This window comes from Topomyia yanbarensis, chromosome 3 (genome assembly GCF_030247195.1).
Source record: "Topomyia yanbarensis strain Yona2022 chromosome 3, ASM3024719v1, whole genome shotgun sequence".
In the NCBI taxonomy this organism is placed as follows: Eukaryota; Metazoa; Arthropoda; class Insecta; order Diptera; family Culicidae; genus Topomyia; species Topomyia yanbarensis.
Window position 1 is genome coordinate 398096045 of NC_080672.1, and position 24942 is coordinate 398120986.

Here is a 24942-nt window from a genome sequence, read left to right on the forward strand (position 1 = left end):
TGTGCGGGGCTGGGAATCGAACCCAGATGAGCTGCAATCGATTTATCAACTACTGTATGCCCGTCTCCTAATTATTACTGCTATATTTCTCCTTACTGAAGAAACAATTAGATCAAAACTTATTTTTATTCACCAAGTAGAAAATTGTTTTACACCATATTTACATGTTAAAGACACTCAACCTATAACTAAATTAGTTGTGCAATTTGCGTTTCAACTTCGTCTCATCAGAATCCGATACTAACTTAGTGACGGAACTAAGCTAGCGCCGGATTGATGCTAGCTCCAAAAAAACGACAACATTATTTGTGCGTCTGAGCAAACCCCTAGTCCTGTGTGATGTCTTGCAAAAAAGAGGTAAGTTAATGTCGGATTCTGATGAGAGGAAGTCGAAACGCAAATTCCATAATTGTTTTTGAAACAATTCTTCCTATTTCAAACTCGAACAGTGCCTTATAGACCCGATTCCGTAGATAGTCGCAGAAACAAGTTTCCGTTTTGGTTTTTAATCAGTTTTTGTTAAAAACGTCATTTCATGCGCTATCAAAAAAGACACAGTCCCCGTATACAAACGGAGCTGATGGTTATATCGATTTATTCTAGTGACATTAAATCAATTGGCCAAATCAATAACTATTATTCGCACAGCAACAGATTGATGGTCAAAAATTATGACAAACGGCGGTAACTCATACCCCGAATCACCAACGTCTCGAAGTGTAGGTAGGTGTGCGTTATGGACTTCATCCGCTGATTGCCATAAAGTGTGCTAACTTCGATGTTGTCATAGAAGCTTCAAGTCTGCTCGGCGACAGGGCGATACTTTTTTCTGCAGTGTTAAAATTCCTTTTGAAATGTGACTCACAGCACCGTCACCATCGCCGCCAGCCCGTTTTCAACCACCTACCGAGGAAAATGCTTTCACCTAGCTTTTCTCGCTGATATGTCATGCCTGAGAAGTGGGCGCTGAATCGGATATTTAAAGTAGAAGGGGTTGCATTGGAGGTACTGCGGATGATATCACTCGAATGGCAAAATATTTTATTGATTTTTCCGCCACCGTTTGGGAAGACTTACAGAGACACGAGAATAGCCTTTGGTCGGGGAAGGCGCAGAAGAATGTAGTAGCAGGCAAGGAAAGCTATATACCCATTTGTCTAGCTTCCAGTTTACTTTATTGTTAGTTGCTCCGTTCGATAGATAGAAGCTTTCCCTCCCGGTATATACTTCTGCCGCTCCAATATAGACAAAAAGCACAATCATGTTGCACAAAAGAGCCTATGTACAATGGACTGCGGTTCGGTCGCACTAGGCTTATGTCCTTGCCAAGAGTCCCTCAGCATATGGTATAGTTACCGCAGATATTCGCTGTCCAAAACGGTCTCTCGCAAATTCTCTCGTACCCACTAGTGCGCTCACTCTCAACGGATCGTTGGACCTGCTGCAACATTTGGAGCTCGAAGCCGATGACAGATTGATACTGAACCTTCTAGCTGGAAGATAAGAGAAAAACACGGTCTTCATTCGTAGCTGGTAGTTGCTGCACTTGTTCGTTCTTCTCCGGCGGAGTAACGTCTCGAAAGTTGTGGGCCAGTCCCCTCTGGTTTAGTCGGAGAAGTGATCAGCCAAAAAGTAGTTGATGATTGAAAACAGTTTTTCTTTCTCCATACTTGGTGCTTGGAAGTGAGTTGTGTGTGCCGTATTACGTCATACCCGGGCGTCACGTTTCTGCTGCTGTCTGATGAGTGAGTGTGCAGCACCCGGGCGGCATTGCTGCTGCCATTTCGATGCGCTTAGTCATCGTAATAATTTAAAACTGTGACATCCCTGCACTGACGTCGTTTCTCCACTTTTGGCTAGAGTTTTCCTTCGAATCGATGGAAAATTGTTTGATTAATTTGAGACTGCATTGGAACTCCAGTATGGGACCGTACCGTGCCCCACCCAACCCGTTTTGGTCAAATTTGTTTGTAACATAATCTCACCACATTTTCGAAGAATTAAATGACACGTGCTCTTGATAGACTGTTTCAATAGCGTAAAGTTACACTGTTATTACTAAACGAATTGATAACGAGTACAGAACCATTTGTATGGTGATTACGAGATCCTCATAGACTCGTTTAGTGCTGCTGTGTGTACCAATAGAAGAAAATATGGCAATCGGCACCGGGTGAATAACTGCATTATAGCACACAATTGACTGAATTACCCCCGCACCGGGAACTGTTATAAAAGCCTTTTCAAACCGATCTATTTACGTGCCTCTCGTCTTGTCCTCCATTCCTCAGTCACCCCATTCCCTGCACGCAATCATTAACACTACTTTTTACTCTCTTTTCTCCACAGGGGTCAACTATCGATTTTTGCATCATAGTTTGAGTGCTGCAGCAGAACCTTGAAGTTAGACCGTCTCGAACTCTCGGGCGAATCTTCGATCATAGTGTGTTTTTTATTTCCTATACTCGACCCAGCAGCAGCGTCAGCGCTAAATCACCAGAAGTAGCAAAATGTCTACCGTCGACAAGGAGGAGTTGGTCCAGAAGGCCAAACTGGCCGAACAGTCGGAACGGTAAGTGGAACGGACCCGTTTTCAACAATAAAGAAAACGTGACGCTTTCAATTATACTCCTTCTCTATCTCTCTGTGCACTTGCCGTAACTATTCATTCCCGTCTTCGCTCTGCAGATATGACGATATGGCACAAGCGATGAAATCAGTGACAGAAACCGGAGTAGAACTATCAAACGAAGAACGAAACCTGCTATCTGTCGCTTACAAGAATGTCGTCGGTGCGCGAAGGTAGAGTAGATCAATGCGCGTTGGCATTTGAGTTTGGGTATTTCTAACCAGAACCCCGTCGTTTCCCATCCCCAAACAGATCGTCATGGCGAGTAATATCGTCCATCGAGCAAAAAACCGAATCCTCTGCCCGCAAACAGCAACTGGCCCGGGAGTACAGAGAACGAGTTGAAAAAGAACTGAGGGAAATCTGCTACGAAGTATTGGTAAGTTATTTTTTTGTTTAGTGCGGGGAAACAGATGACTCGGCATTTCTTTAAATTGGGAAAGAAATCATGCGATTATAGTAGCATTACCGGAATGGCGTGAAAAATCAATTGAAGTGCGAAGTTACATTAGGAAACAAACTGAACACCGTGGGTTACACTCCTGATAAATAGCTGTGCTTTAAATCTAATTAGCTGGACAAAGAAATTAAATCAGCCCATAAAACAGGCAAAACAATCGGGCATATAGTTAGTTATTTACAGAACAACGTGAAAAACTTAAGAAATAATAGTAGTTCTGTTTCAGCTCGCAAACGCACTTGCCAAATGAGGTAACGTATTGTAACCATGCGTTTCGTATGACAATGAAGGCACGTTTTATCAGTCCCTTGGTTATTTCAGGCTGGCAAAATGGGGACTGACAAAATCGGGACACTTTTGTTTCTTTCTTTCTATTTTCGATGCTGTATGAATACTGGTATTTAGTTCCTATAACCCTTTATTATTTAGTATAAATCCCCTTAAGAGGGTCTCTAGTGGAAAAATTAATAAAAAAATTGATACTTTGATTTTTCCATTTTTAAGATACGAAAAATATGCTCAACAAAGGATTTACTTGAATTTGATTTGGTTCGTCTACTAGGGCCCATCAAACGGATTTTCATGTGATGCTGATACAATTGAATCAAAACATTGACAAAATAGGGGCAAACGAAATCAGGTCTTCGCTGTATTATTTTGATCACTTACAGAAGAACTTGTTGTATTTGTAACAGAATTGCTAGTAGCATTTGTGGAAGTACGATGTCATGTTTTAACATGCTCCGCAATTAATTAGTTTCTAGCCTACAAGACATTATAGAGCTAATCTGCCTATAATCGTAAGTTTGTCCCAGTCGGATAGGGAATCCCATAGAACATGGGACAAATATGCGCTTAGAAGCAGTAATAATAGATTATCAATTTTTACTCTATGACTGTAAGATATTTGTCATCCTTGGGGCTTATCTATATATTCGTAGAACTGTAATATTAATCAGTTGCTTCATAGTCGTATGAAATTGTGATAAATTTTGCTACCATGTGTGGACTGATTTTTTAACGGCGTGGCGAATGGTAAAAATACAATAAGGCAAATATTGATCTACCTAAGATAGCGGACAGCTTGTTTTGTCTCCTACCATCATAATCATTCTTTTATTACCGGGATTGTATAGAGTGGATTAAGATATAGTGTACTTTGATCGTCACTCTAGATTTGATCAGATTTAATTCGTAGTAGATTCTTTCAGTGTACAAGAAAATTGTCAAGTTATCTAATGCGGTTTTGAATCAACAATGCTAATGTTATATGTTGATCTTTCTAAAATTCTCGTAAGCTTAAAAGTATGACGGATAAAGCTTACACGTCTTCAGCCAAACTTTCTAAAGTTAGTCGTTCTAAAACTTCACTAAAGGTAGAACCACTCTGCTGACAAACTACTAACACATTCTCGAAGACAGGCTAAGTTGTTTAGTTTCAGTATAAACTTATGATTCCTTGGCAATGCCTCCACCGTTGTCTATATTGAGTGCATACTAGAACGCATCGCGGTTGCTACTGTGGAAGCCCTGGATACCTCCGCCAGCGTTCAGCAGTCGTCCCGGTCCTTTGTGGGGCGGTGAAGAAGGGGTCTTCCAAGCCGCCATTCCCCGCATGATTTAAAATGCAATCACACAACGCCGGATGCGTTTCAAGCTGCTAGCTCATCGTTTAACTCGTCGTAAGCTACCATCGCCACACAACGTAGCTGGTATGAGATACCTTAAATCCCCCGTCCCGTCGTGCCAGTGACCGTCAATCGTTCCGATTTTGCTCGTGGGAGTGATAAAAGAACCTCCCAAACCGCTCCAAAAGGCTACATTGCTACGCTCTCTGCTAATGCTACAGTCGACGCCAACCTAATCCGTTCTGTAACAGCTGAACCTGATCCGTCCTCCAGCAGCATCGATGTTTACAAGAACGTCGCAAGGTATACTGTTCAGGAAATTCGAAGCTGATACAACCCGACCCATGGATGATTCCGAAACGGTTGGCATGGCCGCTGTAGCAAACTACACACCCGTTGTGAAGAAGTGTCGATGTCGAGCGTGTACTGGGACGCAACGCGGTTCAGGAATCAGAATATATTGGCTCAAATGGCACGTTCCCCGTACATAGTCGGGGATTTGTGCCTTGCCGTGTGTTTTCATCATTTCCTGAGCGGAAGGAAAGGACAAGGTGGTGTGGGGAAGTAGAATTGGAAGGGTGGGAAAATTAACAGCACAAAACAAAAATAAACAACAGATAAGTTAAACTCATAAGTAGTTCAAGTTGCCTGCGAATAAACCTAAAACTCTTTACCACATTGGATAAGAAACTTTAGTATGTCTCTGAGTTTCAGTCGACCAAACATGGTTTCGTCTATATAAGGACGGCTGAAGACTCGAAATCGCAATTGCGCTACCGCTGGACAGTTGCATATCAGATGATATGAGGTTCCGTAGTCGGATTCACAAAGATCACATGAAATGTGATAATTGAGTTTGCAGTGGCCGGTTAAAGCCCTGGTCAGCATGCCGCAGTGGGGCTTCGAAAAATGTAAGAGATTTAGATTCTTAGTTCTTCGATTTAGGTTCGGCACGCGATCACTAGCTTGGATCGGGATTTGTCTGAGCTAGGCCTTGATTGCAGCCTGACTATCGGAGCAGAAGTTTATAACTCTGCCGGACAAACTCAGTTGAAGTGCCGATTGCACCCCACACATAATCGCAAAGATTTCTGCTTGGAATACAGTACAGTATCGACCTAGTGAGTGAGATTATTCCAATCTCATTTCACGACGGTAGACATCAGCACCAGCACGTCCCTCCATCAGAGAACCGTCATTGTAACAGACTACTTGCGTTTGTTGTTGTCTTTCCATAAAGCCAGACAACCACTCCTCTCGAGAGGGAATCTTCACATGGAATGTCCTGTAAGGAAAACTACAAGTAAGTGTAATATCGCTGGGAGCAAGAATATCTTCACCCCATGTAACCATTTGTGACCACAATCGTGTATGACTGGTAGCAAGATCAACATGATTACTGTTCCAAAGCCCAGTAACCTGCAGTCTGTATGCACATGATAGTGCTTCTTGTTTTAAGTGTATGTGTAATGGTTTGATATTTAGAAGTGCCTCAAGAGCAGCAGTCGGAGTCGTGGTGAAAGCACCAGTCAACACCATGAACGCCATTCTTTGCAGATGGTTTAGCTTTGACTGGACTGTCACCACCTCTCCCCTCTGCCACCACACAAGGTATCAGTATGACAGTATTGGACGTACAATTGTCGTGTAAATCCAATAGATGTATTTAGGTTTGAGACCCCAGGTCTTTCCAAAAGTTCGTCTTGACTCTGAACTCAATGTAAGCAGACCAATTCAGTTTGGAATCCAATATGACTCCAACGTATTTGACTTGATCTGCACACAGTAGCTCAGAATCAAAGAACTGCAAGGGACGAACCCCGGTTGTTATTCGCTTCTTCGCGAAAAGAACCATTGAAGTTTTGCTTGGGTTAACTGATAGTTTAACTTGTCGACACCACTGTTCGACAGCTCTTAATGCCTGTTGCATTAAGTCAAAGATTGTTCCGATACAAAATCCAGTAATTAGTATTTTGTAATCGTCAGCAAACCCGTAGGTTGGAAATCTAAGCTCATTGAGTTTCTTCACAAGCCGTCAGCTACTAAATTCCATAACAAAGGTGACAGAACGCCGCCCTGAGGACAACCGCAAATACTCAACTTCCGTGTCTCAGCCTGTCGCAGTGACGAGCAAAGTATGCGGTTACTAAGCATTGCGTTTGTCCAACCTGAGATACATGCAGGTATCCCATGACCGCGCGTCGCTTCCAGAATAGACTGGAAGGACACATTGTCAAAAGCACCCTCAATATCTAGGAATACACCCAAGCTAGATTGCTTGAGCGAGAAGGCTTTCTCAATGTTGTAAACAACATCGTGAAGCAGAGTGATCGTGGATTTCCCACACTGATATGCATGTTGCATTTTGTGCAGTGGATATTCAACTAAACTAACGTTCCTGATGTGATGATCGATTATCCGTTCCAAAGCTTTCAGAAGAAAAGAACTTAAGCTGATAGGCCTAAAACTCTTGGCTTCTTCATAGCTTGAGCGCTCCCCTTTGGGAATAAATCTAACAGTTATTTCTCGCCATACTTCCGGGATATACCCGGTAGCAAGACTGGAAAGCAAAATCTTTTTCAAGCCATGTTTAAAAATATCAAATCCCTTCTGCAGTAACACGGGAAGTATTCCATCTTTTCCGGGTCATTTGTATGGAGCAAAGCTGTCAACTGCCCACTTGACCGATTCAGTGGAGACCAATGTGCGTGCTAACGCCCACGAGTCCGAATCACCAGATCTGTGAACATTGTTCAACTCCGAATGAGATCTGTGAACATTGTTCAACTCCGGATCGATACAACCATTGCAACGCTCTCTGCTACTACTAGAGTCGATGCAAATCTGATCCGTTCTCCAACAGCCGAACTGGATTCGTTCTCCAATGGGATCGATGTTTACAACCTGAACAGAACGTTGGTGGCCTAAATTCATCAGCGGACTATTTCGCCTATGACAGCGTTGATGTCTACCGCTGTGACTGCAACGCCCAGAGCAGCAATAAGACGCCCGGTGGTGGGGTGCTTATTGCTATGCGCCATGGTATAAAAGCCCGAGTGATGAACGATGACTAACTGAAACTTACCGATCGCTCGCTGTTCTTTAGAATTCGTGGTTTCAGGCTGATCGATGTGCCTCATGGCCCCAAACGATGATATCGTTATTCTGGGTCACTTCAACTTGACGTGGTGTCCGGCAGGTAATGGATTTAAACGACTGGAAATCGAACAATCTGTGCCAGTTGTATATTAGACAGTTGAAGTAGTGCCACTTCTTCGAACGAGAATGGACGTACATTGTATCACTGCTTTGTAAGCGCTCGTATTGTTCGCCCCATATTGTTCCATGTTCCCGTTTCCTTTAATCCAGTATGGAGTGTACAGACACTAAAGAAATTTGCAAACTGTTCTCCGATGAGCATCATAGATCACACGCAATTCGATATAGAAACTAAATGGCGGCCACTTGAAAATAAAGTATCGTTTTTTCGCATGATTTTTTCACGTTGGCCGGCTGTAAAAAATCGTTAATGATTAAAATATTGCGATTTTGTAGGTTACAGCGCCCGAGAATATTGTCTTCTCTTAGGCGGGCAAAACCCGAAGTTGATTGGTTGTGTGGTTCAAAAACGAGAGCGGGCATTCTCGTTTTTGAACGAGAAGATTCGAAAAATCTGGTTCCGAGAAAGCCGCCATTTCGGAAGCCATTTTTGATACCTTGCACTCGAAAAATTTTATTTTATAGATGAAACCTTAATAAACATTTTGCAGAATAGCGCACATATCTAAGTCATTTTATTGCTTCAATAAATTTTTTTAAACAGGTACTTTTTGCCACAATTATATAAGAGGATCCCCTTAAAGCACGCCATTGAGCTCTACATAATAATTCTCTCCTGCGACTCAGAACCAACTACGGTCGCCACAGCGCTGTTACCGAATTTCAGAGAGTTTTACTTGACTACGATTGAAGCTTAGGTTTTTTTTCTATTCTTAAATGTAATTGGTCTAAATAAACGCAACTGGGGCCAAGTAGTCTGTTGGTGTAGAATTAACAATAAAATAAATGGCTAAATACTCGGGCTTCAATCGATGCCTATAAGTTGATATAAAAAACTTTGTTTTCTTTTCTATGAAAACCGTGTAGGGGAAAGTGAGGCAATATGAACACCCAAAGGTTAATGAATAATATATCTCTCGGCAAACATGATTAGGGCTCAAAAGCCAAATGTCAAAATTCACTTTGAGGAGGAATTCTGGAGAAACCGTTATTATCCAAGCTCGGAGCATTAGCAGTCAACGAAAGAGAAAATTTTTCTCTTTTGTTTGCTGCCAACGGCTGTGCTAAGCGAATAACAGCTCGTCGGGAATTTCCCCTCAAAGTGAATTTTGACAGGTGGCCCTAATCATGTTTGTTGAGATCTGTATCAAAACAAACAAATAATCCCAAATTTCTCCCAATTGGTATTGTATTTTACTGTTTATTGGGGCCCAACCACATCGATGACAGAGCAGTGGGACTAAGGCAAAATCCCCACTGGGTCGTGCAAAAGTGAGAAGCAACACCAATTTAGACACGAGAACAGCCGTCCATCTCAAGCGTAAAACTTGAGTAAAACATTTTTGGCACATCCAAAAGTAATTGTGATGTTACAACCAGAGATGATCCTGTCGGTATTCCTTTTAGTGCGTAAGTTTTACTCAGTAGATGTCCAAGTGACCGCCATAATTATATTGGGATATGCCAATATGATGGCCGTAGTGTTCTAGACTTGTTCATATGGTAAAACAATTATTTTAAATTAAGTTTTATTTTTTGTGTTTGGAATTCATCTCGTCCGTAACTAGCATCATCTAGGTGTCTAGTTAGACGATGTATCTGAACTGGTACCCAAATTAGCACTAGCTAGACACAAAAAAATTCGCACGACACATGTGAATGTTCAAAGCAACTCACTATATTTTAAATTTGTTTGTTCAAACCTGGATGTTTGTTCTCTGTGACTTAGTTACAACATATTAAAATTTTAAATTATTTTTCATTATCAAACAAAACAATCATTAATACTCATTAAAACAGGAATAACAACTGGCTGAATAGTTACAGGGAAATTAATATTCGTGGACATTACGCGTTACAAATGCTCTCTTATTCACTTAATAGTCGATTGATCAAACAACAAATTAGAAGCGGAATCAATGCAAAATTTTAATTGCATCACTGACGACTTAACATGCGTTGTTAGGAGCTTGATAGATTGGATTAGACAAAATAGATAACTTGACGTTACTCACTTCGAGCCAAAAAGGCGCAAAATTTAGTTCTCCCAAGGACCGGTGTTTACTTGGTAGACAGTCGCCACTTCGTCCGCTTTTGCAAATTTTGTCTTCCGGGACGAATCGAGTTCCCTTAAGCTATAAGTCCTGCCAGCCTTCTAAAAAATATATATAGTTGATGATTCGGGTGGGTGCTGAACCTGTGGCCTTCGACTGGCAAGGCTCATGTTCATTGGTTCGATGTCTTCATGACTGTTTGGTAGATGTATGCTCCTACTTAGGAGTGAATTAAATCATGCATGCATGCCCTGCAAGTTCAGGAATGGAATGCAGGACTTACACCTGAGAGATAGCAAATTTTCAGGTTCTTCCCTTACAAAGACTCGAATCAGTGCTGCAATTCTCGCTTTTTATAAACTGTTTCATCTCCATTTCTCTTGTTATTCTAGGGCCTGCTGGACAAATTCTTGATCCCTAAAGCGAGTAATCCAGAAAGTAAGGTCTTTTACCTCAAAATGAAGGGAGATTACTACAGATACCTAGCCGAGGTAGCCACAGGAGAAACCCGCAACAGTAAGTATTACGGTTCACGTTCGACTTCACCAGACTCGTTTCGCGTATGATCCTTGGTTCATGGATCCAACCGACGATCGTATGCTCAAAGCGGTCGATAAACGTCATCGAACCAAACAAGCACTAATCTCACCACTGTTGTTATTGTATTTCTTATCGCGCGATTCTTCCCCTTATAGCCGTAGTAGACGATTCCCAAGCCGCTTACCAGGATGCCTTTGAAATTAGTAAAGGCAAAATGCAGCCAACACACCCCATCCGATTGGGTCTCGCGCTCAATTTCTCAGTCTTCTATTACGAGATCCTAAACTCTCCAGACAAAGCCTGCCAGCTGGCGAAACAGGTCACTAAAATTATTTGTTTTTAACTCTAGTCTATCGTTTTACTTCTTCCTTCCGGAAGCTGGTTTTTATTTGCTTCTTTTTCCGTGTATTAACGGAAAATGGAAAGTTGTCAAAAATCAATAAAGTACACACACCCGAGCAAACACACACTAAAGGCGCCGGTAGCATCTTACTGTGATCCACAATCTTGTTTATTCACCCAAAAGCGAGCCGTTTCTTCAGAAGATGTACCATTTTACACCCTAATCCGACATCGAACGTTACAAAACAACCGGTGCTAACCAAAAAAGAACTATGAACCCTCTATATATCATTACTAGCTATCTATCCCAATGTTCTTTATCTCTCTCTCTTTTCACGTTTGTAGCTGTGGTTGAGGATTCGCAGAAATCGTACCAGGAAGCGTTCGATATTTCCAAGTCGAAAATGCAACCGACGCATCCGATTCGGTTAGGCCTCGCACTCAATTTTTCCGTGTTTTATTACGAAATTATTAATTCCCCGGCACGGGCCTGTCATTTGGCTAAGCAGGTTATATTATTACGACCTATTCTTCTTGTTTGTGTCCATTTTTTTGTACATGCCTTCTATGACAAAATATTTGGTCTCACGAATGTCTCAACACAATCAGATACTTGTGAAACAGCCTGTTCTTGAAATAACTGTGTATTATGTCTATCCTTAACATAACTAACAGTCATTTAATTCTTCTGGGCAACCTACAAATACGAAACGCCTGTAGTAATATCCTACCATAATAATTAACGTGTGTTTGTTGAAAAGCTTGTTGTACAACTAATATGTAGTGCACGATCAATGCAATCATGGAACCAAATGTACGTTCCGATCAATGAATATCACATTAATGTCAGTACAACTAGTTATGCTGCATCGAAGATCAACTGCTTACTTCAACTAACTAACCTTTCCGAAACCTGGTTAGCCCCTCCAGATTTTGAAATTTCTTTGTGTAATCCAAAAATTCCAACGAACCGCAATGTCCGTACCACCTACTAACATAACACGATACCCCCAGTGGAATGCTGCCGATGTTCTAGTTAGAAAAGTCAACTTATACAAAGTGATGCTCTTTCGAATGTTGTGTATTTTATTTATTTTGATAATTTTTCTTTTGAGTTTTTTTTCTTTCTATTTAAATAGTTTTATTAGCTTTCTATTTGGTATTAACGAGCGAAGATACTTTTTTTTCAAATGATGATGCTAATAATACATTTTCTTCTTTTTGTCTATTCCAATGCTGGAATGACTATATCCAAACTCAACCACGACCTGAAATCGGTGCAGGCGTTCGATGACGCGATTGCGGAACTGGACACACTGAACGAGGATTCCTACAAAGACTCCACCCTGATCATGCAATTGCTGAGGGATAACCTCACCCTGTGGACCTCGGACACCCAAGGAGACGGCGATGAACCACAGGAAGGTGGCGATAATTAACCAAACTAAAATTAAAGAAACAAAAAACACACACACTTAAATATAATAGAAATTCCTTTTGACTAATTAATTAAAAAGAAAAAGAAAAACAAGACAAAGAGAGAGAAGAAAACAAATGCAGAAATCATTTCTTTAAGAAATTGCTATACACACTTTCTTTGTGGAGAGAACTCTCACAACAAGAGACAGAGAGAAAGAGAAAACAAAAATACATGTTTGTATGTATGTTCTATTTATCTCCCCTTCCCGATGAATCGTTTCCATTTGGGAAACATCCGAAAAGTTGAAGCTTCGTTACTACAGTTTCACTTCACAGGACATATTGTTGATTTTTGTTTAGTTTATCTGACATATACAGGCCGCAAAATAGTGTTCATCGCTTTATGGTATTTTATGTAGTCATCAACTGAAATCGATTTCACATCAGAGTTATTTTCTTTAGTAAATCTCACTCGAGACACAAAGCAGCGACTTTTTTTTCGAACAAACTGTTTCCACGCATTTCCAATGCGGGCTCAGTTCTTGTTTTTTTTTCGTTGTACTAACATTTTCGGCTATTACAATGTTTACTCAGAACACAACATAAACCGAATTGTATTATTCCATGCCTCTGTGTCCCCTATACGAAGAATATACTAAAAAATCAAAGGAGAAGAAAAAAGCACTTCTGTAAATGTGTAAACATCCCGATTGAAGTTTTTGTGATTCACTCTGGAACATGCACCGACGTCCGGTTTTTTTTTGGAAGGTCGTCAGTGAGTTCCGCGTATACAATTTCCAACACTTTTTACCAACATAAAACTCGTTAACTGTAATAACAGAGAATGTAACCAGCAACGTCTTTCTACGCATTCAATAAAGAAACAATCGAAAAGGAAAAACTAGCGTCGTCTACGAAGAACAAAGCGACGAATCAAGAAGAAAAAGAACACAAACATCGTTCTACGAAATAAAAACAAAAACCAACATCAAATGGAAATTATTACTCTAAAAAAATGCATCAACAACAGCAGAAGAAGAACAAAACGCGCATAATGTAAGGAAAGTTTTTATCAAAAGGCAGAAAAATTAAAAAAATATCCAACCTTTTTAAGAGGAGCCTGGCTGCATATGCTAGCTACACATTCTGTGAAGAATTGTAACAAGGAAAAATTTTAATTTATGGCGTTCACAAGAAAACACACTCACGATTTTTCATGTATTATAACAGCAGCAAAGTATGGTGAAAAAACAGCTAAATAAAACGGAACAATATTAACTGTTCGATAACTGGAAAAATAATTTGCTTGTCATCTCAAAATTGAGTTTTCCTTTGTTCCCATTCTCACAGGGCTGCTTTTCGTTCTCCGTTGGTCATCGGGAATGACAAAGGACATCACGTACATGCCAAAAAAAAAACGCACACCGTTTCCTCGTGGGAGTTGTTTGTACCCTAGCGTGACGTATATCCACGCAGCGTCATAGCTGGAAAAGAAAAAGGTTTCTTCTCGTGATCTTTGTGTAATACAGGCATGTTTTCCCCGATCTGAGTGTAATATTGGGTGTGGTATTTGTATAGAATAAGACAACCAGGATACTTCGACACACAACACCCGTGAACGTTTACACCTTATCCTAATTGGCATTTTCATCTTATCTTGGGTTTTAGCCTCATTTTTTCAAATAATCGACAAAAACGAACGACACACGATCGTTGGGTTGAGTTAAACTTTCAAGACAAATCTTGCAGATTGGTGCTAAACACGAGATTAGATATGCGAATTGTACCGACTAGTAGTAGAGTCGCTATTTAAACAATTTATTGTTCCTCGATTTTGAATTGCTTGATCTTTAGAACCAGTGTTTAGCAAATTCAAGGGCAGCTTAAAACTATTTTTAGTTACGATTTTTATGTCACTAGGTTTCTTTAGAGAAGGACAACTCACGAATCGGTCGTGAATGAAATACCCTTAAGCCACGAAACCACCCACTACGCACTTCCTCTCTTTTCCTTTTCCCTTCTCACGAAAACACTAAATAGAACGCTGACAACCTTATATTTACAATCAGTGCTATCTGCTGCAAGAGCGTTCGGCAGGACTATGTTATTTTAATTTATTGATTGTATCAAACGCAAACGTTTCATATATCGAAACGAAAAGACGGCTAGATCCATCAACAGCTCCAAAGCTTCCAAGCTTAATTGAAAAACATTTGAAGAAAAAAAAACCAGCAGTAAATGTAATGAGAATAACAAACAGAATAAATGAGAAAGAGAATCAAAAATTACTCATCTTCGTTTTTCGGTAATATCGCTGTTTCCATTCATTGGTTGTACCATATTAAGCAAAAGAGGTATTGTATTTAAAACGATTAAACATCTCTAAGCTGAGAATAAAACCTTCAATAAAGAGACAAAAAACCGACCACTGTGTTTCTTGTTAAGCCCATGTGTCGGGTCAAAAGGTAAGTAGGTAACTAGTTTTCAGATGAATGGCTACGATTTTTCTTTAATTTCTTAAATTCAGCATTTTTGAACAAACGTGCCTGTCGATGTTGCAAATTTGAGAAAGGATGCTATTGGTTGGGAAAAAGGCACTGATAATGGGCCCTATTCTCACAATCACATCACTTAGAGACTAGAAACTTTCTCTCTAGTCACTGGGTGCCCAGTGTTTGCTTCAAGGTACCCAATGAATCATACTTTAGAAAAGTTGCAAAATATTGAAGTGGTTTCCTAAAAGCTAATGTTCTACTCGACTGAATCCAGCAAAAAAGAAAAATCGTCCATTGCACGAAATGATGTCGTCATCACCAATGTGTTGCTTGAGCAATCGATAATGTTGCGGGTATTGTATGACGAGTAGTGCCGTGTTTTTGAAACCATAAGTATTCTTTATACCGTGAATGCTTGAGAAGTCTTCTGTAACGCTCGCCATTCACAGTCATATGGCGTCCTTGATCATTTTGAAAGCAAAGTGGTTCGATGATGTCACCTATAGTGCATCTTTTGGTCTTTTTTAAACACTCTTAAGGACTTTCTTTATTCCATATTCTGCAAATGTGCCATTAGGCCATTACAAATCTTTTTTAAAAATTATGTCCAAGTGCAAATTTTTTTCTGAAGGGGGGGGGGGGGTGGGGCAAACAAAAAATAAATATTTATTTTAAGGTTTAAGTTACCTTCTTTGAGCATGTGTTAGTTTTGAACGCTGGGGGAACGAATGGGTAGGAAAAATTGTGTTCAGCTTTGCCACCGGATTATACATTTAAACCTTTTCAAAACGCTAAAAGAAGAATATCAGCCGATTTATCAGATCACAACGATTCAAATCATACTAAATAGCTGCTGGAAAAACTATCGGTTTCGCTAAATGGTGCTTTTGAAAAAGTGGCTGTGATTTTTTGTTACACTACCACACCGTGCTGGGGTACGCAACACAACAGCGCAATGAAAAAACCACAGCCACATTTTCAAAAGCACCATTCAGCTAAGCCGATGGTTTTTCCGGCAGGTATTTTGCATGAATTGAATCGTGATGATCTAATAAATCGACTGATATTCTTCTTTTAGAGTTTTGAAAAGGTTTAAATGGATAATCTGGTGGCAAAGCTGAGCACAATTTTTCTTACGCACACTACCAAGCCTTGAGGTAACTTGAGCCTTAATAAACACATTTTTTTTCTTTTTGCATTTTCTATCGATTGTTCTCGTGGACGTTTCCGCAGGGTGACTTCGTATAGCGGGGTTGAGCTATTTGTTTTACTAGAAAAATTCAAGCAAACATTACTGAATCAATCAAAAGTTGACATAGGAAAGGGATGCTAAAGTTTTCGTTTTAAATAATTTTCCCAACAGTGCAATTTTTAAATTCCCAATAAAAGCTTGAAAGTTCTCTAAGAACTTAATGTAAACATTTAAGAGTACTTTAACGTATTAACTTTTGGTTGCTTGAATAGTTTTCGTTCCGTTGTGGCGGCACATGGACCGACTGTACACACAAGGCATGAAAATCGGTCAAAGGTGAACCTGCTTGATAACAATGTACAGAAACAGGATTGCAACATTTCACTTATGGACTTTTGGAAAACATTCTGGAATGAATCCAAAGGTAAAGTGTGCGTCAATGGAATTATTCATCTCAGATATGGTTTTCTCTGATATTTTTTTCTATTGCGTATTTCGTATACCTAGCGAACGTACATTCTGTGCATACTATACTTTTTCGAACTCTAGTGGAAACATCAGCTTTGGTTTATCGCTTGTGCTTGAAGACTTGTAGATTTGTTTGTTTGGTACATGATAGTAATTCGGCTCGGTTCCGTGTACATCTTCGAAATCATTGCATTTTTCTCCATCTCGTTGCGCAGTAGGTAGCCACATCAGATAAATTCATTTGATAGTCGTACGGATTTATGAAATGTATAACAATCATCAGTTCATTTTTTTGCCTTTTTCATATAAGGAGGACTATGCAATCACTCTGAAACTCGACTTTTTAAGCTATACCCGGAGTGTCGAGTGTCATATACCACTAGATTCAGTTCGTCGATATCTGAAAATGTCTGTATGTTTTATAGTATGTTTAAATAGCTTCAAAAGTGCATTGGCTCTAGGTGGGATTCACTTTTGTGCGTAACCGCTTCTAATAGTCCTTACTTCTCTTCCTTCCTTTTGTTCCACGAGACTGCATCGAAGTGTTATATCCTGGGGAGGCTGATTCAGTCTTAAGACAAAATGATACATTAGAGCGGTTTAGCTCCGAACACATATCCGGCTAATCGCAGTGGTGAACTTCCGTTAGCCATTTGGCTCCCGTTTCTGTGAACCATTTAGTTCCTGTTTTCGCGAGCCATCTCAATTCCTCGTCGGAAGTTCTCCCGATACCGATGCCTGTTGCGTGAATCATTTAGCTCCCAGTTTTGTCGCAATCTTCTCGCATAGTCCATAAATCCTACTCAAAGGGCCAACCAGTACTTGGCGAGGACGGTTCGGCGATACCGGATGGAGCGTAGCTTCTGGTTCGTTGCTTCCGGTTCGTTGAAAACTCGACGACCCACCGCTGGTTCGCCTCAAGCAAAGCTGTGGTTGCTATCACAGCCTTCCCCTTAACATAATCATCGTAACTTTAAAAGTTCAAATCGATGATATATTTTCCGACCGCGCTGTCTTTCGGCTGCTAGTCATCACCAACTCTGTTTTATGATGGGCAATCGTCTCCGTGTCGAGTGTCTCCTCTTCTAGCGATTGTTCGATTACTTGGAACACCACATCATCCGTGAAGCCGAAAATCGTTATATCTCTGGAAAGGTTCAGCTTCAATACTCCATCGTACACTGCGTTCCACAGCGTCGAGTCGAGGAACGTCAGTTGTAGTTGTGATTCTCCCTTGTCTGTCTCGTAGATCAGTGTTCGGTACTGAAAGTAGCTCTATAATATCCTGCAGAGTTACTCATGCTGTTCAGCGAATGGGCGATTGCTTCCCAGCTAGTACTATTGAAGCATTCTTCACGTTTAAGGGAACCACCACGCAAAAACGATATCCTTATCTCTGCTGTCTCCAAAGCTCCCACAACCGTTTGGATGGATTTCACTGTAGACCTGCCTATAAGGAAGCCGAATTACATGAGATGCCGTTCTCACGGTCCGCGTACTTCGTTAGCTTGTTCAGGATTACTCCTTCTCTCTAACATTACCAAGTGATATATTGACTACGCTGAAAGATCTACATGTTGTCCCGGCATCGGAAGCAACATCAGCGTTTGTCGCTTCCAATTATCGGATCGTTTTGAACATATCCGGGCATATCACTTCACTTTTATGGCTTTCGCCATCTCGATAAGCTGTTTGTTGGTAAATCGATCTTCATCTTTGTGATCATCCTCCTCACTGTACGGCGAAAATAGATTCATGTTGTGGGGAAAACCTTTCGATGGTGACCTCCATCTTTTCCGGACACCTTTCAGGTGGTGCAGCTGAGCCTTTTATCTTTGTTATGCCAACTTTGCAGGTCTCTCCTAAGGAAATTCGCGTTGGCTTTGTGACAAGGCTTTCTTGTACAGCTTGACTGCTTTTGTTGAGAGCGGTTCTTGGAGCTCGCTTCCCTTGAGCTTTCTGACTTCTGTTTTAATTTTAAATATATTTAACACGGCTCAATGCGTTAGCACAACTGAGCCGTGGAGCGCACCTTGGGGGTCATTTGGTCCGTCTTCTCTCGCGTTTTCGTTTACGTCCATGTCATCATCGGTACTGCATTCATCTTGCTCATCGTCGGATGTTCTTATTTGTTGTTTGTGCTTACGGGTCGCTATTGTAAATCCTTCTTCATCGGTATTAGATTCCTTATTGGTGGTGTTGGTTTGGAAACATTTACTGTAATCGTTGTTACTTCGATGTTGGTAATGGCAGTTGGTTTAGTGGTACTGGGGCCGATCGTTGTTGAGCTGGTGTTTGTGAATGCCCGGTCTGCAGTCGTTGGTTTACCAACTGGTTGTGGTTTAACATACGATGATTGTATACCGGCTTTGGTCGTATCAGGTGGAATTTCTTTAGCATTCTCTGCGCAAGGTTTCCCGTGGTGTAGCGGATGATCACAATATTGACAGGTAGGAATCTGTCCTGGGTGCGTGACTACGCACCTAGAAAAAATAGTGTAAATTTACGTCTCCTGACCATGACATATACGAGCATCAAAAATGACTTAGTTTTACGTTTGATTTTAATTTTACATGACGTTTAATTTCGTAAATCATGTAATTTTACTCCACATACAGCGTTTGTTCTGAATGGTAGGAAGTGTAATTTTATGTCATTGCGCATGTAAAGTATATTTTTCGTGTAAAATTAAATGGAACACGGTAATGTTCTATCATGTCGTAAATTACGGTTTGTTGAATTGTGTCATGTTTGCAATTACGTCAACGATAAAATTCAGATTTTTTTGGTGTGTAGTATTCGTTGAGAATATTCAACACCATGAGGTGATTTGCATGTGAAAGTCAAGTAAGAGGGAATAGGTTTTGTCGGACGCATTCTCACCACACGAACGCCGTTGCGGAGTCTTGGGAAGAAGTTCCTCCAAGTATCTTCCTTAACACTATTCACCACTCCGTATTTTGACAGGATTTGTTTGATAGCGAAGAAACTAGTACGTGGTGCCAGGTCATGTATCTTTATTTCAATACTGTCAACATCTATACACGCAGCGAAATTTCACATGATTAAACCAACAAAATTCATTTTTGATTTTCATCGACGACCTATTTTTGATTCGAAACTCTTTGATTGTCAAACATACAATATTTTATTGTTGAACTAACAATATTATTTTTATTCCAACCAAATTTTATTTAATTTTGGTTTTGCATAGTAGTAAATCAGCGTGTATTGAAAATGTTTGTGCGTGTTTCCTATGTACCGTATTTATTAATAAAAAATACAATTTATTAATTAAAAAAATCCCATTGTGTGCATAATTTGGAATTCCGGTTTCGGCAAATTTCGTTGTCCAGTCACAGCAAGCTGAATTCTGTGGTAAGTGTCAATGTTGAAATAATTATTAACATTGTAAGTAACATAACCTTTGAACTTTCAGAACAACCTCAAAATATTGGAAATAAATAGCTGGCAAACGATTCTGCTACATTTATAAATTTACAGCAAAGTTAAAAGTAAACCAATAAAAATATTTTATTTATTATCAAACATCAAGAGTAAATATTTACTCTATTCGTTGTTGTTTCAACAAAATTATATTGCTAAACCAATTGCATTCACAACATTAGATCAATAAAACTGGAATTTGTTTCAACATTAATATTGTTGATTCAACCGACGATGTGATTGAAATTTTGAAACGTCAAAACCAGAATTTATTGTAGAAATAACAATATAACGGATTGAATCAAGTATTAAATAATATTAGCCCTGAGACAATAATAACTATTGTTGAGTTTAAACCAGAATATTGTTATATCTACAATACATTTTTCTGCGTGTATACGTTGGGATACTGTATAAAATGTCATTACATTCGATGACGTGTTTCATGTTGTTCTGGGAAGCGAATGATTCTGCTTGACTAATGTTTTTTAACATATTCAGTACTGCATGACGTAAATGGTGGAATTGCACCGCATAAAGTACCGCAAGCTACGCTGAACTTCAAGTTCACCTTCAACATTTGCTCCCCTTAATGAATTGATGGTATTACCGGATATTTCGTGTAGTCAACAGCAACACAGTTTGCCCGTATCGTGATATACTTTTGCTTTGCATTGTCACTCATTGTTTGTTCACGTTTCACACACTAGGCAGAAGGAATCAATTTTTGCCTTTGCAAATAGACCAAGCGTCGCGCGGGTAAATTTGATTATTTGCCCTGCTATTGCAGCGGAGCGATTTCTAGCTTCTGAACTGAGCGAGATGAGAAACCGAAGTGATCTCCGACTTCTTCTCCAAGCTCGGAGGCAACTTATACGTACATCGATAATCGTCGTATTGCACCCGGCGACCGTTTCTCGGTTTCCCATCCCTTGGTATGGTCACATTACACGCCCTTGTTAGTAGTGCCGTGAACTCGTTCGCATTTAGGTTGAAGAGGATACCCTCAAATTCAAGTTCTTCGACGGACACGTTCCTGTGAAAAATCGCTGTTTTCCATCTTCACTCGTTTATATATCTCCCACATAATCATATTCATGTGTAGTTCATAGTCCTGTTATCAATGCTGTACCAGATCGCTTGGTGGTCGCTGTAGATACATCCTCGCACACTTTTCAGTCCATCTTTCCGGTTACTCCAAGGCTACAAAAATTGACATCGATAATGGATTCCCGGTTCCCCCTGCGGTAAGTGCCGATGATACCATATTTGTAAGATCTATATTTAGCTTTGCTAGAGCATTCTTGATCGCTGATGGCCAGACAAAGTTCTTTTGATTCCAGCGTCTATCTCGAAAATTTCGCATGTTTCTGGTTCTTGGAATATTTCAGAATTAATGTCTCTTCGGCTTCTTGGAAAACGACTTAATCGATTTTCACAAGCTTAGCCTTAAATGGAAGGTTTGGTAGCAGATTTTGATCTGATCAAGTTCATAAGAATCGCACATATGGCTGCGGAAATACGGTATGAACACTACGATCCCATATGAAATCTTTAATTGTCAAAAACTTTTCGGTAAAGCTCATGTATATTGAATATTGAACCACATATAAATCGCCAGGAGTCTGATTTGAATTCAGATTGTTTTCCTATCGAAATTATTTTCGAATGCAACGATCGATTATGTCTCTATCGACTGTTACGTTTAGAATGGAATCGATTCAGAAGTCGGTCTGTACTAGCCTTTCCATGAGATTTTCGTTTGATAATACACAGATGGGTCCTTCCTTCCGCGACCAGCAAACGTTTCACTTGATGTTGGACTGGATCGATGATCTCATTTAAAATTCACATTTACCCGAGAATGTTCAAAATAAAAATTATCATGGGATGGTAATTTCTAAAACTACCATAATAGTTTTCAGTTACGAAAAGCAAAACTCTATGGAAGCTATTGTTGCTCTATAAAACGTGAAAATTTTTTGAATTTTGGTTATTTTAAAAAAAATTATTTGCCCCATGATTTTTTTCAGCGATTTTGAAGGGGGGGGGGGTAACATAATTTTTAAAAAAGATTTGCAATGGCCTTATCATACTGGCCAAACAATCCGCCTATTCTAAGACTACCTTGCTCGATTGCGCATGATCAACAAGTATGAGTTTTTTTTTTCCGAAAACGATGACCTCATCTAGGTTGCTTGCCCAACATAACTTTAGCTGGTCGTACTACCGGCATTTGCGCGGTATGCCCAGCCCACTGTAGTTTCCTGTGCTTTATCAGCCTTCCGATGTCACCCTGTTAGTATACTTGGTACAGCTCGTGGTTCAAGCGTATGCGTTATTCTCCATTTTACATTGAATATTGAGCGCAAAACTCTTTCAAACACCCTGAGCATTCGATAGTCTTGCTCCCTGAACCACGACGCCTAATGGCCGTACAGAGCAACAGGGAGTATCAACGGTTTGTATACAACAAGTTTTGTGCGTGTCCGTGAGCTACAGGGCTTCATATAATTACGAAACGTAGAAAGTAGCCGCAACACGCCTTTTCATATCTGAGCTAACATCGTTATCACATGTCATTGGAGTACCTAGATGTTCATATCTATCTCAGCCATATATATTGTCAATTTCCAGTTAGAAACCATCATCGTTCGGACAGCCTCATTGTCTACCAACTGCAATGTAGGGGAACTGTGGGTAAGACGGACACATGGTTATTTTAGGCATATAACATTAAAACTTTAATTGTATTATATGTGTACCATATCATTATGGGTAACCTTGAATTATGAAACACTTAGTAGGCCTTGAATATTGCTAAACGTGTACAATTTAAGCAAACATTGATAATAGGTAGCTCAGCTTCGTGCTGATGTAATTTTCAAGTTTCCAATTTTAAGGTTTATCGAGGAAAAAATCAATACTTTGTCTCGTCTGAGTTTATAGTCACTCTCCCTTTTAAAAGATATAAATGCCTCTTTCACTGCTCTGCGATCATCGGTATTTTTTTTATTTCGATTATAGATGTTTTAACCTTAAGATCATTCGCCTCTTCGGGTTAGAAAAATCTCTTATGAAGAATTTCTAACCCTATGTCGGGGTCGGGACTCGAACCCAGGTGCGCTGCGTACAAGGCAATCGATTTACCAACTAAGCTACGCCCACCCCCTCAAATCATACCGATGACGGTGCAAAATACCAAAAAAATCCACTGTGATCAGCACTCCGATTCAAGGAGCAACGACTATAAAACTGCATCGTTCATTCGAATTCTACAGCGATGATAATATTTAGATATATCCCTATCGTACGCTATGGCCGATGGATCGAAGTAAGCAATGCTTGAGAGCGGAAATTTTTTCTCGCGTCATTTATCGGTGTTCGAAAAATCTTCATTTTACTTAAATGTTAGTCGTTCTAAAATGTATATATGTTGAAAAACTGTATCGTAAACTTGAAAAACAATTCTTGGTACTGCAAGTTATGACTTTTTTATAGTGAAGAAATGAAAAACTGTGAAGTATTCTTGTTTGAGTGTGCAAAAAAAATATTATCGGTTTAGTGAAAACGTCAGCATCGGTGTCGGTTTGCCACTCATTTGCAGTCAGAATCGTCACCCGGGTCCTCATCGATGTCTTCTTCGTCAACTGCATTTCAGAGTTTTAAATGCTGTGGTGCCTGATGCCTGATGGCGGCTTCGCTATAGAATAAAGTTCCGTTGCCCCCAACAGCGAGTGAAATGAGTGAACCATAAAATAAATTTTGCCCACTACTAGAAAACACAATCGCGAATGACTTTTCGCGTCTTAGACCTGCAGTGCGCAAGATGGCACAATTGAGTTGAAAATGGAACTTGTGCTTACAGAACTGCCACACATACAACTACATCATACGAGACAAGTAGTTCTAACAACGTTCAACTAATAACATGTAACACGTCGTCGAATATGACGAAAATTCGCCTACACGATTTGGCACCGCGTACTAGCACGTATTATAGCAAAACATTCATGTTGAAATATGAAGAAGTGGAATCCGTCACAAACGACACTTGAAGAAGCTTTTTCTCAACGGTGTCCGGGTGATGCGATTGTGGCTGAGCCAGCCTATACCTTATCACTTGACTTTCGAGGGCAAATCATCTGAAGGTGTTAACTACAAAGAACCCTATGAACATACCCTGGGAAGACGCCCACGTAGCAGTTCTATAACTAGGTCTAGAAGGCGTACTACGGTATGCCATGTGCCAAAACAATTAAAAAAATCTATCTACTAAAACCAATACCACAAAACAGCCCTCGACATCTACTGATACACCACAGATAGCCGACAAAAAAAAAATAAATGTCGGATACACAATTGTTGCGTACTCTATTTGGCTAGCTCGCCCACTTTCTGCATCACTAACCTTGGCGCCGACAGTAAGGATCCCAGCAAACCAGCAATCGTATATGAAAGTTTACAATAAATTACATATAATGACAGACTAAATCAAAATTACAAATAGTGCAAGCAAAAATTATGCTTTGTTGTAGAAAGTTCACATAAAATGCAAATCTATGATCGAAATACAATGTTGACTTGAAGTTATTTATTAGTCCACTACAACTGAAAACAAAATTGTTAATCCGGAATATTAATGACAATTTTGAAACATTGAATAAGAATCAATTTGCAATTTGATTAAACTGCAAAATCGTTCAAAAAATGGTCACCTCTTTATAGCTCTTCACAAATTCTCTGCTAAATTCGTTCAATATTTGAGCAATAAAAATGTACGCATTACTTATTAACTCTCCGGAAGTCGCGTAAATGGTCCATTGAGCGAGCAGCCGCTAGTGCGCTAAGACGATTTCGCTAGATTTTCAGAGCACTAGGGAGACTTCCGGAATGTTAAAAAATGGCTTGTGTAAAGAATATCGGTTGTGATTTGACAGGTATAGAAGGTATCATTGGAGTACCATATTTAGATTGGATTATGGTATT

General features: G+C 39.9%; 1 protein-coding gene across 5 annotated transcripts in view; it reads left to right on the forward strand.

The window, feature by feature from the left end:
* Positions 1-14776, forward strand: part of LOC131693875 (14-3-3 protein zeta) — a 39101-nt gene extending 24325 nt beyond the window's left edge. For 2 of the 5 annotated variants that reach the window (XM_058982122.1, XM_058982124.1), the window contains exons 2-7: positions 2350-2572; positions 2689-2802; positions 2882-3008; positions 10443-10566; positions 10746-10909; positions 12216-14776. In XM_058982122.1, the coding sequence (XP_058838105.1) occupies positions 2511-2572; positions 2689-2802; positions 2882-3008; positions 10443-10566; positions 10746-10909; positions 12216-12371 (747 nt within the window). In that variant the 5' untranslated portion in view covers positions 2350-2510 and the 3' untranslated portion in view covers positions 12372-14776. Of the gene's footprint in view, positions 1-1501; positions 1746-2349; positions 2573-2688; positions 2803-2881; positions 3009-10442; positions 10567-10745; positions 10910-11277; positions 11442-12215 lie in introns of those variants that run through there. The other 3 variants (XM_058982125.1, XM_058982126.1, XM_058982123.1) reach the window with 3 other exon arrangements.
* Positions 14777-24942: the final 10166 nt, after the last annotated feature.